The following is a 17216-nucleotide window of genomic DNA, read 5'->3' on the forward strand; positions in this document are numbered from 1 at the left end:
ATAGATTTACGACGCAGACGGCACGGCGTAGATAATGTCACTCGAACACCGACCAGTCTCGGCGGCGCACGGCGTGGCACTCAGGGGTGGGACACACGCCTTACAGTGACGTTTTCAGAAGACTGTAGTGCCATCTGTTCGTTGGCCCGAAAATGAAAGCTTTGTCAGCTGTCATATGCTTTGAAACCTTTCAACTTTTCTTTGTGTCATTGCCCACTGTTCATAAAATGGCGGCTACTTTTAGCGTTAACTTTGCGTTTGTATGTAGCTCTCGTGTTCCATTTTGCATATTTACACTACTAAATCTACCCTTTATGTTCTATGTTGTGACAAAATTAAATAACTAACTCTACGCGCAATTTCAACAAGGTAAAAAATTGCAATACCTACATTAAAAAGTAGAGTTAGTTATTTAATTGCGTCACAACATTAAACATGAATTTTATAATTTCAAGCTTATATATAGTTATTTTCGGGGCCAATCTCCAGATGGCGCTAGTTTTCAAATAGACAGCTCTTAATGCGTAAAGAGGGCTCTCTTTTCCCTATATATTATTATACTCTTTGGTGGCACTCAATAGTTTTGTGTTCCCAAGATTGCTTAGCGGCCGTGTAAAACGTGTGTATGTGTGCGTGTGTCAATTCGGTCTCTAGAATATATTTAAAGTACTGTTCTATGTAGCTAGTATTTAAATATCGCTGATTGTAATTAGACTTTGTAACCGTAATTGTAAAATTCCATTTTATATCATTACCGATAGCCACTTCCTGTTATTTGCTGTAATCTTTTAGGTCAATATATCACAAAGTCATGTTTTGTTACATTGATTTTGCATTAGTTGGAATCATTTATCGTGTAAAAAGATAATTCTGTTAACTATATTTTCGCCTACCATTCTATATTTTGCAACAAAGAGCGTTGACGCTGAACACATTTTTTTATTTGATTATCGAAAGTTTGTATTTTAAAAATTGATTGATACTGTCTAATTGAAAACGCGACTGATGCAGTCTCTTCATTACTATGGAAATCTATTTAACCGCATTAAATAGTCCCTTCACAGGTGTCTAATACACCATCGCCGAAGTATTAATCGAAACGTTTCTACGTAACTCACTTTTACCCTTCCTAGTACTAGTTCCTAAAGCCTAAACACATGATCGGATTTGGTACGGCGAGACCATCTGCATCAGTCGGTCCAATTAGTCTGCTGTCGTACTGTACGGTCCAGACATTAATAATAATAATTTTGTGCGGTAGATATTGCTAGAAAACCGCGACCCATGGTTCGGCTGTACCAAATCCGACCACGTGTTTAGGGTTATATATAACTCGTATATCCGAAGTAGTAATAGCAATATATATAAAAGTAGCAATCCTTAAATTGGCATCGGAGCAATCTTTAACCATTCCAATAGCCGATCTATGTAACATTAAAGGATATGATTTTTAAACTATCTATGGATTGGTGAATTGGTATTTCAATAAATATGTCAACAAAGGGTTTTCAATACAAAATATTTAAAGGATTATGATTTTAAGATTGACATATTTTAATGTAGATTTTTTTTAATAAGAGGGGGCAAACGGGTAAGTTATTCACGTGATGGTAGGTGTTAAGGCAACTTACTGCCCATGGATTTCGCAACACCTGGGGTCAAGTGATGCGTTGCCGGCCTTAAAGTTGGTAGTATGACCTATGCTTGTAGGTCCCGAAGTGAAATGCCGAACTTAACAGGATTGATAGACGAATGACATAACATCTGGATTCTAAGTAAAGTGTTATATATATTAAAATCGGCTATATATTAAATCTTGGGGAGTGAATAATGTTACATCATTATTAATTACTTAATAAAAAAGGAGTGGGACGAGACTTGCTTCAACACTCTGGCTGCTTCTTATGTCCAAGTTACTTAAGTCTGTGGCTATTGATAGTGATTTGACTGCCGGAGACAGCAAACGTCACAAATATGTCGGTCTCAGTGAGTCTTATATCTTTGTGCCGTTTGGTTTTATTTTTTATGAAAATAAGGGACGAGACGAGCAGAACGTTCAGCTGATGGCACTTGATACGCCCTACCCATTATAATGCAGTGCCGCTCAGGATCCTTGACAAACCCAAAAATTCTGAGCGGCACTACAATTGCGCTCGTCACGTTGAGACATAAGATGTTAAATATCATTTGCCCAGTAATTTCACTAATTACGGCGCCCTTCAGACCGAAACACAGTAATGTTTACACATTACTGCTTCACGGCAGAAATAGGCGCCGTTGTGGTACCCATAATCTACCCGGCATCCTGTGCAAAGGAGCCTCCCACTTGGTGTCAGTGGTCAAGACCCTCGGCCCGTGAGACACAGACTCACGAATAGAGATATAAACCTTATATTAAACCTTATATAATATTTTATATTTAAGGTTACCATATTAGACTGAGTTGCACAAACTAACTTTAGTAACAATAAAAATGTTTAAGTATCTGTTAAGTAAAAAAAGGGTTGCAACATTTGACAATTTTTAGATGACGTTATAGCTTTAACTGTTAACTGTAACCGTCCAATCTTCGGCCGGTTAAAGCTATTGTTCATGTTAAATAGCTAAATAGCGACTTGTCAAATTTTTAAATAAATATTTTATGTTGACTTGATATTTCACTTTTTAACTTTAACTATGCCAAGGAATACGATGGTGCAACTCATTCCGAAGTCTATGTTAAAGTCAGAATTTCTGTTAACGTTAAATTTGGCTTAAACCTTAACTATAGTTGTTTCTTAAACTACTGTTATTCCTATAAAGTTTCAAAGTATATTTGCTGCAGATTAATTATGAATATATTTCCAGACCCTCATGGACATTCAAATGCGTACCAGACGAGGGTTGTCAAAGGTCGGAGTCTCCGCTGCCCACGAAGTCGAACTCAAGCTCAGTGTTCGATAGTCTGGACCTTTGCAGAACTGTTTGCGGCAGATTCGGAGGACTCTGGCCTCGCCCGGTGACTGCGGCTTTAAGCCTTCAGACCGTCAAGATACACCCGAATTATATAAGGTATGGATATTATTGCAACACTAAAAGCCAATTTAGCAAAAAAATATGAAAATAAGGTACGAGATGAGCAGGACGTTCAGCTGATGGTAATCGACACGCCCTGCCCATTAAAATGCAGTGCCGCTCAGGATTTTTGAAAAACCCAATAATTCTAAGTGACACTACAACTGCGCTCGTCATCTTGAGATATAAGATGTTAAGTCTCATTTGCCCAGTCATTTCTTCAGAAATACAGTAATGCTTACACATTACTGCTTCACGACAGAAATAGGCGCCGGCAATAATCTAGCCGGCATCCTGTGTAAAGGAGCCTCCCACTGCTATTTGTTATGTTTAAACAAAAATAAGCAAATATAAATAATTTAAAACTGCATTTTACGTTTCGGCGTTAATTTTCGAATAAAAGTGCTCGATAAATGGATATAATGGAACCTGCCACAAATTAGGATCCCCAATATTTCTGGATGTGTGGCATTCCTCCACAGTGCGTGGTTTTAAGGAACTTTCTGCCACGTACAACCAAGCTGTGGATTGAATTTCCGTGTGCGGATACGACATGGGTACCATCAAGAAAACCACTTACACCTTTCTTAAAGGCCAGCAACCTCCTGTCATTACTCTGGTGTTGCAAGAGAATGTGGGCGGCGGTGATCACTTAACAACAAGTGACCCGAGCGCGCGTTTGTCTTTTTCTTCCATAAAAAAATCTAAGGGCTCTGAAGTTCTGATTGATCTTTTTTTTATGGAATAGGAGGACAAACGAGCGTACGGGTCACCTGGTGCGAAGTGATCACCGCCGCCCACATTCTCTTGCAACACCAGAGGAATAACAGGAGCGTTGCCGGCCTTTAAGAAAGGTGTACGCGGTTTTTTTGAAATATAACTCGATCAGTGGCGTATTAATAAGGTTTTAATGATCGAAGGAAATTAATAAACCAACCATCTAATATGCCAAGTACTCGTGCGTTAATTACAGACATTGAAAAGTGAAACAGTTTACAAGAGAGTGAGCTAACTGATAAAGTAAGTAAAACATGAGTAAGGCTAGAAAAAGACAGAGATAGTCTAGAAAAGATAGGCAAAAAGGTGTAGTCTTGATAGCATTTAGTTTTTCAGTAATAACTCAAAAACTATTATTATTTAAGGAATTTAAAAAAACGATCCTTAAGGAAGAGGAAAGGAGAATGGGACTTTTGGGCTTGATGGTTAACAAGTTGAAATATACTTTTAAAAAAGGGTAGATTTTTCTGATGTAAAATACAAAAAAGTAGCTCATTTTGCAACCTACAAACCGAAAAAACATTAAAATAAAGAAAATCGATTAAAATGTAATCGATTCAAATAACATTAAGATCCAGTTGTTATATTTCAATAATATTAGTTAGGTGCATAATTTATGTTCGAATAACCATATTATTATGAATAAAATATATTATTTTGCTCAGGAAAAAACAGACATGAGCAATTATTTTACTATCAATAAATCGATTTACATAAAAAATCGATTCTAGTGAAATCCTTGTTCCTGAACGCTAACTTCACATTGAACACAATGACAGTCTGACAGATCATTTCGTTTCTTGATTCTTCGTCATTGTCACTTCGTTTCTTGTTGTATTCGTTGAGTTACCGACTTGTTAACTACCTACCCAATTGAATTCCAAGGAAAGTTGTCTCTAGCAGTCTGTTTTACAGTTCATGTATGAGCTAATTAGTATATATTATTCTTATCTGAGCAAATAAAACTATCTTTTAATTTAGGTATACTATATTATGTCTAATTACCAACTGTCTCATATTATAATGCAACAAAATGTCGTTACAGTAGTAGATAGGTAGGTATTTAAAAAAGAACAAGGTCGGTACCCATCTAATATAAGCATAAGATAAATCCTTAGCAGCTAGGCATTTAATACGATAGCGATTACTCAGCTCCTAGATTGACAAATCTTGCTAAATTTTATATGATTATTTAAATGATGCTACTTTCATCTTGTTATCACCTGGGCCCAGGAATGTATGGAAACGTTTCAATCTCCGTTCAATTTTAAAAGTGCTAACTCCCGGGATTCTTTGTATTATATATTTTATAATTTAAATAGAACGCCGAAAATAGGAGGCCTATTTTACCTTAACAAGAGCAAATAGATTTTTTTAAAAGACCGAAAGAAAAAAAGGATTATTTTGCTTTAATTGTCATCGAGTAGTATTCGCAATGAACATTTTTTAAGAAAATAAATTCCAATAGGCTATAAATTATAACATTTGAAAATGTTCAGTAGATCTTCGACTGAGAAAACTGAATTTACGCGTGGACCATAGAGCTGTTCAATCAAAGTGGGTTAACTGTCCACTTAACCTACAACGGCAGTACCTGCGACGATAGCAACAACCATTATTGAATTTTAATTGTTAGCGTACTATGGGAATGCTTAAAATTAACTTCTCACTCCGTGCTACTTCCATTCATTTGAAGACATTAACAGATAACTTGAAATGTACATGAGCAATTAACACAAATTATCTTAATTTATTTTATGGAAGAGAGGCACAAACCGCCGCCCACATTGTCCCGCAACAAGAAGAATCACAGTTGCTGGCCTTTTCGAAAGGTTAAATAGCAAGAAAACTTACCACCCCAAATGCCAAAAATGGAGATTCGAGTATTTTGTTTAGCGGAGAGTTGGTGGTGTTGGAATCTGCTATATTTCTTCGCATTACTTTCTTTGTATTTTTTTGTATTTGTATTACTCTTAATTACAATGGGGCCCTATTATGTGCAACATTGAAGGATAGGCTCATACAGTACTTAGTTCAGCAACATAAGCGGTTAAAAATATTAGACAATTAACTGACACAGATACGCGCGTCTAGTTTACATTAGTCACCTATAAAAGTTTTATGTTCTATTGTAAATTGTTACTTTGTTTCAAATTTAAAGATATAATCGATTTCACTGTTGAGTCTCAATACACTCTTGATAATGTTATGTATGTGTTACACACTTTAGCGAATTTTCTAGAAACTGTGATAATCACAATGTTCACACCAGGAGCAAATATAAACATGTTATGCCTACTACTCGGTTAAGTCGTGTTAGTAAGTCTTTTGTTGAGTGTTGTAGAAAATGTACAAAAAAAGTGTGTAACGAAATTCATAAAGGACTTCCTTAATGATACCACAGATTTCGAATGAAGCAACCACCGCCAGGCAATTAATTAATAAATGTTATTGTAACGAAATGTATTTAAAAAAAGAAGCCCATTGAGTTTCCTGCGCCCGTTCTTCTCAGGTCTGAGGCATATACTTTCAATAAGTGATTGAAAATCCTATTTCGAATAAAAATATTTGAATTTGAATACAATTTTAAATTTCAAACTCTCATACTTATTCTATTTATAGCACAATATACGAGAATTGGACAATCAAATCAACATTAATCGGTGTTGGTGTTATTTAAAGAATATTTATCACTTTCTATTTTTGAATTGGGTTAAGGGAACTAATTCCGTAAGAGTGGAACAGGTTTATAAATCAGGTGTGAAAATTACAAATAAGTATCAATTTCACTAAATTGTTTTATATTACATTTGTTTTCACTAACCGGTGAAAAGTAGGGCGTATTGAGATTTGGACTGTTCAAACCACCAAAAAAATTGAAACCACAAAATTTTTTAGGTTAATTATTTAAGCTTTTTAACCGACTTCAAAATAGGAGGAGGTTCTTTATTATGGGATCCATGGCAAAGAAACGGAACTCTTCAGCTTTCTTAGGAGCAAATTAACGGTACTCGGCCGAATCTTTTTTACGTTATCCGGCTATTTGAGTCACCTACCGTCAAGTAATTGTCGTAATCAAATTGTAATACGCTTACGTTCATTATTGCATTGCTAAATTTAGTGGATCTATACATATTTAGACAAATTATTAATAAGTGTACTTCAGATTTACTCAATATAAATAGATAAAAAAAAAATAAAAAAAAACAACCGACTTCAAAAACACTATTTAAAAAAATAGATATAATATTGCGTATTTTTATACAATCCAATTAATTAATATAATTCTAGTAACGTTTATTGTTAATTTTGGAGTCGGTGACAGCCAAGGCAGGTTTGTAACTTCATTCATAATTATAGGTGAGATGTGCTTGATTCGCACGCGCGACGTGAGTAGGCGAGAGGTGAGAGCGGGGCCGCGGCGGGAGGACACCGATTCCAAAGATAACAATGATCGTAACTAGAATTAGATTCCATTTTAGTGCATATTACACATCTATTGTTTTGAAATTGTGTTTTTGAAGTCGGTTGTTTTTTTGTTAATTTTTTTTTATATTATGTTGACGAAGGCGAATTTTTCTTCAGTGTTCCTGTGTATGATACCAAAATTCAAATTCATTCAGAATTTTTTTTAGATAGTTTTTGTTACTAATAAAATAATATATGATGCGGTAGGTTCACTATTTGTTGGTCGCAGTGCGTCCATACCATAGACTCGTAGAGGCCGCGCGGGGACTTATTTTCGGCATTGAATTAAAATTATAAATAATAGAAGTACAGTTCTGGGATTCGTGTGTTTTTTTCTCAAAATTCGTTAAATATTAATTGTTTTTGTGTTATTAACGAATAACGAATGTAAACCAGTAGGCTACTTTGCACAGGATGGCGGCTATATTATGGGTACCACAACGGCGCCTTTTTCTGCAGTGAATCAGTAATGGGTAAACATTATTGTGTTTCGATCTGAAAAGGCGCCGTAGCTAGTAATATTAATGGGCAAATGAGACTTAACATCTTATGTCTCAAGGTAGTGCCGTTAAGAATTTTTGGTTTAATCAAGAATCCTAAGCTGCACTGCATTGTAATGGGCAATGGCAAATATAAATTACCATTAGCTGAACGTCCTCGTCTCGTCTCTTACTGTCATAAAAAAATGAAATACAACATTTTTTCACCTTTTGTTAATAACAACTACAATTTTATATATTTTTCTAGATGTTATTCCGATCATCAAGACTTATGACTTATAATTTATCAAGAATGTGTTTGAACTATTCAATAGCCTATTCACGTCATCGCTGTTTATCGACTTCTTATCATTGACCTCTGCATATAAAGAAATTAATTGTAACTACTTTTTATACGATTACTAGCTGACCCAGCAAACGTTGTATTGCCGTAAGAATGAATAAAAGAAAATCAATATTTAAAATTTTGGGGTATAAAAAATAGATGACGACCGATTCTCAAACCTACCAAATATATCATACATAAAAATTATCGTACTACAATTATCATTACTATATTCGATTGCCATCTTGCAAATCTATTGCGTATCTGTGGATGGAATAGAATAATATTAAAATCACGATACAAATACAAAAAAAAAATAAAAAAAAATGTCGAAAGAAATAAATAAATATATTTAGGGATGAGTGACTTATCTTTTAGGGATATCAAAAATAGATGTTTGCCGATTCTCAGACCTACCCGATATACACACAAATTTTCAAACAAATTGGTTTAACCGTTTCGGAGGAGTTTGGTAACAAACACCGGGACACGAGAATTCTATTTAAGATTGATACTAGTCGTATTAAAATCTATCAGCGGTAATCTAATAACATTTAAGTGGTTGTAATAGTTCTGTAAGCCTATAATCATGCTTTGCACTGATTTAATTTAAAAAAAAAATGCTTTAGGTCTTTTTAATTATTATCTTTACGATAAAGATAACGATATTTGAATGAGAAAATCTATTCAAGTCTCTTTCATAGAAAGTGTATCGTTAAAATATTATGTTTAAAGGTGTCTCCCAACACTCGCCCGTGCTTCTATTTTCGACGACAGTGACGCAAAATGCGACACGATAGAAGTTGCGTCATCAGAATATAGTACACTTGCTGACGATACTTCATAAATCATATTTATATCCAAACATAAGCGAATAAAGTCAATGGACTTTCTAACGTTCGTCGAGTTTATACTTTATGTTTATCACGCAACATGTTGCAATATTGATAGTAGGTACCTGTTATCGAGCGACAGGTTGTAGGTTAGATAGAAGGTGCCTTTTAACAGTTTATGAAGTAACAGGTTATTGGTTTTATAGTAGGTGCCCGTTTTTCGAGTAACATGTTGTAGGAGTGATAGTAGGTACATGTTTATTGATGAACAGATTGTAGGAGTTATAGAAGATTCATGTTTATCGATTAACAAGTTGTAGGAGTGATAGAAGGTACATGTTTATCGATTAACAAGTTGTAGGAGTGATAGAAGGTACATGTTTATCGATTAACAAGTTGTAGGAGTGATAGAAGGTGCATGTTTATCGATTAACTAGTTGTAGGAGTGATAGAAGGTACATGTTTATCGATTAACAAGTTGTAGGAGTGATAGAAAGTGCCTGCTTATAGATTAACAAGTTGTAGGAGTGATAGAAGGCGCATGTTTATTGATTAACAAGTTGTAGGAGTGATAGAAGGTACATGTTTATCGATTAACAAGTTGTAGGAGTGATAGAAGGTACATGTTTATCGATTAACAAGTTGTAGGAGTGATAGAAGGTACATGTTTATCGATTAACAAGTTGTAGGAGTGATAGAAGGTACATGTTTATCGATTAACTAGTTGTAGGAGTGATAGAAGGTACATGTTTATCGATTAACAAGTTGTAGGAGTGATAGAAGGTGCATGTTTATCGATTAACAAGTTGTAGGAGTGATAGAAAGTGCCTGCTTATAGATTAACAAGTTGTAGGAGTGATAGAAGGCGCATGTTTATTGATTAACAAGTTGTAGGAGTGATAGAAGGTGCATGTTTATTGATTAACAAGTTTTAGGAGTGAGGGGTTGATTCATTTATTGATTTATCCCGATTTTACTACCCTGTTGGAGACTGAGGAGGAGTCAAGAAAAGATAATATAAAATACTATTTAATAAAATATAATACATAAATGAATTCAATAACGTTAGCTTCCAATTTTTGTATCCAATAAACTTGTATCAATACTCAGGGAGAGCTTTATACTGTGATACGGTTGCTGGTGGGAGATGGCACCATTAGGAAGGGCTAAACGTTTTATTTTCTGGGAGCTGTCCAAACATTCGAGTGAGTTAAATATAGTTGGAACTAATTATATAATATCATCCTACTCTCGCATGTGACACTGTATTGTTTTTGTTAAAAAGTTTAAAATAATATCTTATAGTCGTCTAGCTTTCGAATTAGCCTTTTTATGTATGACGCTGAATAAAATTTATTTGATAAAACTTCCAAACTGATCTTGATCACGTCGACCCTCTGAATTCTATTGTTTAAATATGAAGTCAGAAGATCGAGCGCAGTTCCTTTTATGCCATAGTGGTATAGCTTCCTGACCAGCGTTGAATGTTGAACACATTCAAAAGCCTTAGATAAATCACAGAAGATGCCAAGTGCATTCTGCGATTCCTACCAGGCATCAAAAATATTCTTGATCAGCTCAACACCTGCGTCCGTTGTTGAACGTCCCCTAGTAAAGCCAAATTGTTTCAAATGAAGTAACTTATGAGTAAAGTAAGTAAGCATTTGGCTTAAAATTATTTTTTTTTAAATTTTACTAAGTGTCGGCAAAACCGACACAGGACGATAGTTGTTCGGGTCAGAAGAGCATCCCGACTTAAATATTGGTGTGATTTTACTATGTTTCAGAAGGTCAGGAAACACGCCACGATTAATACAATTATTAAATACTATTGCAAGATATGGTGCTATGACAATGCCCCATATATCAGCAGTTTTTTTTTCATTTTTTTTTTTTTTTTTTTTTTTTTTTTTTTTTTTTTTTTTTTTTTTTTTATGGAATAGGAGGACAAACGAGCGTACGGGTCACCTGGTGTTAAGTGATCACCGCCGCCCACACTCTCCTGCAACACCATGTCGAGAGACCGAAAAGTTTTAATTATTTCTCCAGGGCTAACAAAACTAAAATTGAATGTTTGTTGGCATTCTTTAACATTTTCCAGAAGAAGTGACTCAGCAACACTGGTGGAGGAAACAAGAGTGCTTGTGATAGAAACTGGAATGTCAGAAAAAAAAATTCTCAAAAGCAGAAGCAACTTCCTGCTGAGATTGAATTATAGTATTGTTTATTGATAAATTATATTCAATGTTGCGGTCTTTCACTCTTCCAGATTCCCAGTTAATCACATTCCAAGTCATCTTTATTTTATTCGGTGCATTTTTAATTATCTGTCTGATATGTATAGACTTTGCAATAGAACAAACACTTTTAAATAATTTAGAGTATTTTTTAAAATACTCGAGAAAAAATGCATCATGATTATATAATGATCTCTCACTATATAGTTCATATAGCCTTTGTCTGCTCCTATGAATGCCAGCTGTTGCCCAATCATTAGACCACCTGATTGACTGTCTTTGAAGTAAATATAGAAGCAAACTCTATTTTAATTATTTTAAATAACATATAATACATTTCATTAGGATTAATATTATGTTTCAATAAATCCAAATTTGAGAGTTTAACTGACACATTACCTCTATATTTCTCCATCCGCCTATTATTCACAGTAACAAACGTAAACTTTTTAATTTTAGAACATTTATTGACCACATTATTAAAAGAGGCTAACTGGCCAAAGTGGTCTGAACTCAGTTGGTTTATTATTGCCTGAGAAATGGGTTTATAATTTGAAAATATGTTATCAATACAATGTTTGGAGGTGCCGGTTACTCTAGTAGGCTCTAAGAAAATATTGGTTAAATCATATGATTTGAACAAAGATCTGAATCTAATACTGGTGGTGGATTTTTCTAATAAATTAATATTAAAATCACCACATATCATGATATACTTCTTCGACTTCCATCATTTTAATAAAACCTCCTCCAATACACTTTCAAATAATTCATATACTGCATCTGGGGGTCTGTATATACTAACAACAATGGCGCGATCGAGCTCTGCACAGGCTATTTCAATGGTACGTTCAACAGAGAGGCCTACGATATCTTTACGTTCTTTGAATTTAAATAATTTACTTACAAGTATAAGAGAACCGCCACGTGTAGCCTTTTCTCTGCAAAACGCACTTGCCACCTGATGACCACTGAAGTTAAAGATGAGCTCATATTTTCTTAGCCAGTGCTCTGTTAAACATAAAATATGTATATCTTTATGATCCATAAATAACTCCAGTTCAAGTTCTTTACCAAATAATCCTTGCATGTTTTGGTGCATCAGGTTTGCAATTTTACAATAATTACTTATTCTAGTACATGTTAAATTACTTGTTTTTATATTGCTAGAGGAGTCCCCTATTGTCTTATTTTTTAATTTTTTGGAAAATATTCCAAATCTTTACTTAAATTAGTACACTGCTCAATAAAAGCAGTGGTTATTAAATTAATACTCTGCTCATTAGAAGCAGTGGTTACCAAAACATTACTCCGCTCAATAGAAGCGGAGTCCAAAAAGCTATCACACTGCTCAATAGAAGCAGTGCTTATCAACTTACAACTAACCTGCTCAAAAGAAGCAGGAGACGGGATTGCCAAATAGTTGGCCGAGTTATAAAATAAATAATATGATAGCGATTTTGCTATCTGATTCTTAAGGACATAGGTTATAAATAGCGCGAATAGCCCTCTTTTGTAGAACAATGATGGTATTAATATCGGCCGCACTGCCCCATAACAATATACCATAGGACATAATACTATGACAATAACTAGTCGCGCCGTATCTATGTCAGTTAACTGTCAAATTTTTTTAACCGCATATGCTGCAGAACTAAGCCTGTTCGCCAATCCTTCAATAGTTCAAACTAAATAGTTTTTATTAAATTGCACTGATTGGTATGTAACACTTAATAGCTTGTTGCATATACATATATTATACCGGTTAGAATGTTTGAAAGCCATATATATTGTATAGCCTTAATACTTTCATAGTGTAGGTGTTACTTAGTGGTGAGGTCGTTGAACTCTGGTCAATTACCTTGCTATAACCACAGTATAACTGAACATTATGGTATTATTTAAATAGTGACATCTGTTATGGGTCATTGTACTCAGAACTAAAAGTGTTACATCACGATTCTGCGCATTTCTCATTGTCACCTTTTAAGGTTCCTACACACCCACAGACTGGTATCCAGACGGTGAAAAATATCATAAATCATTATTTATCGTACAATATATGGATATATCTACTAGATATTGTTAATTCTTATATGGACATCGAAAAAGTGAAAAAAATTTAAAGTAATCTACCTAACCAGTGGGAGGCTACTTTGCACAGGATGTTTCGGTCTGAAGGGCGCCGTAGCTAGTGAAATTACTGGGCAAATGAGACTTAACATCTTATGTCTCAAGGTGACGAGCGCAATTGTAATACCGCTCAGAATATTCGGTATTTCAAGAATCTTGAGCGGCCCTGCATTATAATGGGTAGGGCGTGTCAATTAGTATCAGCTAAACGTCCTGCTCACCTCTTCCCTAATTTTCTTTAAAAAAAATCAGATCATAGCAGGAATCGAGTGCTTGACCTGCTTGCTACTCGAAAGGTTTCCTTATTTCACATAACCATATATTTGTATACAAAATTAGATTTAAAATCACTTATTGAACCTCAAAAACTAGCACCCATTTAAAATAGAGTGCCTTATATCTGAGAAGATCGGGCGCAAGAAATACAGCGTGCTGTTTTTAAATAAAATTATTAATTAATTTAATTTTTAATAGCCTGAGGCAGCGCTTCGTTCCCACGTTATCATTAAGAAATTAATGTTATAGTAACTCTTTTTACCACATAAAAGCTATTTAACTATTCGTAAATTTCTTAAATTCGTAAAAATATTATTTTGTTCATTTTCTGCGATCATATGTAAGCAGGTGTTTCTCATAAAAATAAAATAAATTAGTAAATCATGTTGTAAAAGAGTAATATCGGTAACATCCAATTCTTCTTCCATCGCAAGTGTTCAACAAAACATACCTTTTTACGACTACAATATACTCAATAACGATAATTTTCAATGTCAATTTACATTGTGATTTGCATTATAATCAACGTAATACCATGTTTTCTTTATAAACTAAATAAGTGCATAATATACACTTCTCACCAAAAATTTAAACAACTATGTAGAATATTTTGAACGAGTTTTATTTACCATTAAACAAAAAAAATTGCGGACATTATAAGGTTCAATGACAACGTATTAATGTTTCAAATTAAAAGTAAATTTCCAGCTCCAGCACCAACTGACGTGACTTGGATATGAGAAGGAGATGATTTCATTTGAACTTCCCTTTCCAGGTTTGATCTGATCGACGCTCCAGTAGAGACTCGTGAGGTACTAGCCAAGATGACACAAGTAGCAACAGCCAATCTTCTGGACGAATGTGACGGAAACGTCACAGACCTGGTGGAGACGCCTGTTGTCGTCTACATCACGATAAAGTCCTCCAACCTGGAGCTATCCTGGAATACTGACGAGCATTACATACTAGACGTACAGAGTAAAGGTAAATTATAATTTGAATATTATAACAGCTGTTGTAAAGGCAATTATTCCAAATTATATTTCAAAAATCGCTTTATTTAGTAAAATAATTATGAGAATAGCTTAAAATCATATATTAGGATGACACAATCCGAGATTTGAACAAACATACCAAGATTTACGGATCATGTGGCATGCGATCGGTTGGCTTAGTTGGTAAGAGCGCTGGGACGTAACCTAAGAGGCGCGGGTTCGAATTCCGCATCGTCCATTTATTTTGATATACATTAAATTTGCACGTAAATAAAGGTATCGAAATGATAGTTAGCGCCGACTCTAGTTTGTCTCTGAATTAAAAAAACTATGACAGCTGCAAGAAAACATTTCATTACCACCACTACGGGTTAAAATTTATGGTGGTCATAATATACTACTCCAGGATACTTAGGAGAAAACTAGGAGAAGTACAAACCAAGTTTATGGAACTTCGGATTTTGGATAATAGATCATTTATAAATTCCAAATAAAGCACATGACTAAGATTTGAGCCTTGAGGCATGCCAGAGATAGCAAGATACGAAACCGACTCAAAGCCACGTAACACTACTAGTTGCGTCCGATTAGATAAATTATATGTGTCTGTATCTGTGAAGATTACAATGAGTTCACAGGTGATGTGGCTTCATTAAAAGCACTGCATCATAAACGTAGTTAAAAGCTTTCGCATGACGAATCAACCTGTCTCTTGTCGTTAATTGTATCACATAAGAATGAAGTATATATCAGTAAATTAGAAACGGATTAACGGCCAACAACAAAACCGTGCGTGTATGAGTAAAAAATGGGCTTAAGATGGTTAAAAATATTTGCGCACACAAGTCATTCAAAGATTTTAGCAAACCAACTTAGAATTGTCATCGGGCGGTAGTTAGTGGCACCTGTTTGGTTCCCAATCTTGTATATTAGTGTTACCTTAGCAATCTTCCATAAAGCAAGAAATATTCCATTTTGTAGTGACGTGTTATAAATAAGAACGAGAGGTTTGGCGAGACTCTCAGTGGACAGACGAATAAAAATAGGTGGTATACCATCCAGTCCAGATTTTTTTCAGTCAGAATTCTTAGAGTAGGTTAGTCAGCATTCATGGTTTAAACCGACGAGAAATTATCAACAATCAGATTCACAATGCCGTACCATCATTACCGTATCGGTTAACCCCAAAAAGCTTTTAGGCGCTAAATATATGCGATTGATAATATATGTACGAAAAAAATTACATAGCTCCAAAAAAAAAATAATTTTAGAGAGCTAAGGTTGTTTTTGATAATACTTTTGCAATATTATAATCTCACCGATTTCGGTAAGAATTTGACATGAAATTTAAGTTTAGCTTGTACCAATTGTACTAGTTCCGCATAAAACCAAACAGGATAAGATTTTTTGCGTAATTTGGATTTGAGTGTACGCAGTCCGTTTCCAATCAATGTTTTGAATTGAATTCGAATTCCATTCCATTCCATTGAAATCCACTATAATAATGAAACCTCTACCTCGTTCATAAAATAAAGCAGAGACAGAAAAATATTATCTAGTTATTAATTCTTTTTTAAATATTCAAATGTGTACTTTCAAAAAACCTTGAGACGAGGCAACTGAATCAACAAACGTAATATAATAGTAAGAAACGTAATGCCAAGGCTTCGTTCAATTCCATTTAAATTGTTTCAAACTAAATTGTTATAATTATTGCAAAACTGTCTGTTACTCTCCAAATTTTTCTGGAGGGGCTATTTACATTGCTAAGCTTTGTAATTATATAAGTTGCTCCAATTAAAATATTTGACATTGATACCATGAAGTTATTTCGTGACAATTTTTTAGCAAATGAACTTTAAGTACACGGAAATAATAACTATGTTGCCATAAGGTTCGAAACGCTTCTTTGGTCAATTTTGGTAGGTATGTTATATTTTTTCACAAAATACAACATGTACCTACCTTTAATTATATACCTATATCTAACTTTAAATCCACGCCTTCCATATCTATATTTTCCTTATCCCATTATATATAATATTATATTATACTTATATTTTTATTTGTTAATCGATTAATTAATGTATTCGAATAATATTCAATTATTCGACTTTTCGGGAATCCAGTGCTTTGTGAACGACTAGTTCACTTGGCGTTGCCAAGAGACGTCCCCGTCGTTTTATTGTATGTCTTCTACCGCATTTATCACATGGAGTCTACTGAACAGCTGTTTTACCTGATTCCTGCCGTCGAATTCTATGTCCGTAATAGACCTTTCTATCTCGGACGCTTTGTTTACAATTATAGTATACTAGCTGACCCGACAGACGTTGTTCTGGTTATAATAAATAAAATAATGTATTTATATGAATTTGTCAATAATATATCATAACATCAAAAAATACTTCGTAAAATATGCACCCTGCTGTCGTACTGAAATTGTTTCACAGCTGAACTATCAAACCGTGCGTCAATAAAATCTCTCATAGAAATTATGTATGGACACATCAAAGGAAAAACAAATTTGTTGTTTTTATTTATTTTAGCAGCATTTTCCTATTGATTCACCTTTTAAACCTTCTCTGGACTTCCACAAATAATTCATGACCAAAATT

General features: G+C 34.3%; 1 protein-coding gene across 4 annotated transcripts in view; it reads left to right on the forward strand.

Moving 5' to 3' along the window:
• Nucleotides 1–17216, forward strand: part of LOC126972445 (chitooligosaccharidolytic beta-N-acetylglucosaminidase) — a 561898-nt gene that overhangs the window by 16161 nt on the left and 528521 nt on the right. For all 4 annotated transcript variants that reach the window (XR_007731139.1, XR_007731141.1, XR_007731140.1 and 1 more), the window contains exons 3-4: nucleotides 2848–3051; nucleotides 14379–14587. Coding sequence is in view for 1 of the 4 variants with exons in the window: in XM_050819216.1 (XP_050675173.1) it covers nucleotides 2848–3051; nucleotides 14379–14587 (413 nt within the window). In the remaining 3 variants the exon portion in view is untranslated. The remainder of the gene's footprint in view (nucleotides 1–2847; nucleotides 3052–14378; nucleotides 14588–17216) is intronic.

This window comes from Leptidea sinapis, chromosome 26, assembly GCF_905404315.1.
Source record: "Leptidea sinapis chromosome 26, ilLepSina1.1, whole genome shotgun sequence".
NCBI classification, from domain to species: Eukaryota; Metazoa; Arthropoda; class Insecta; order Lepidoptera; family Pieridae; genus Leptidea; species Leptidea sinapis.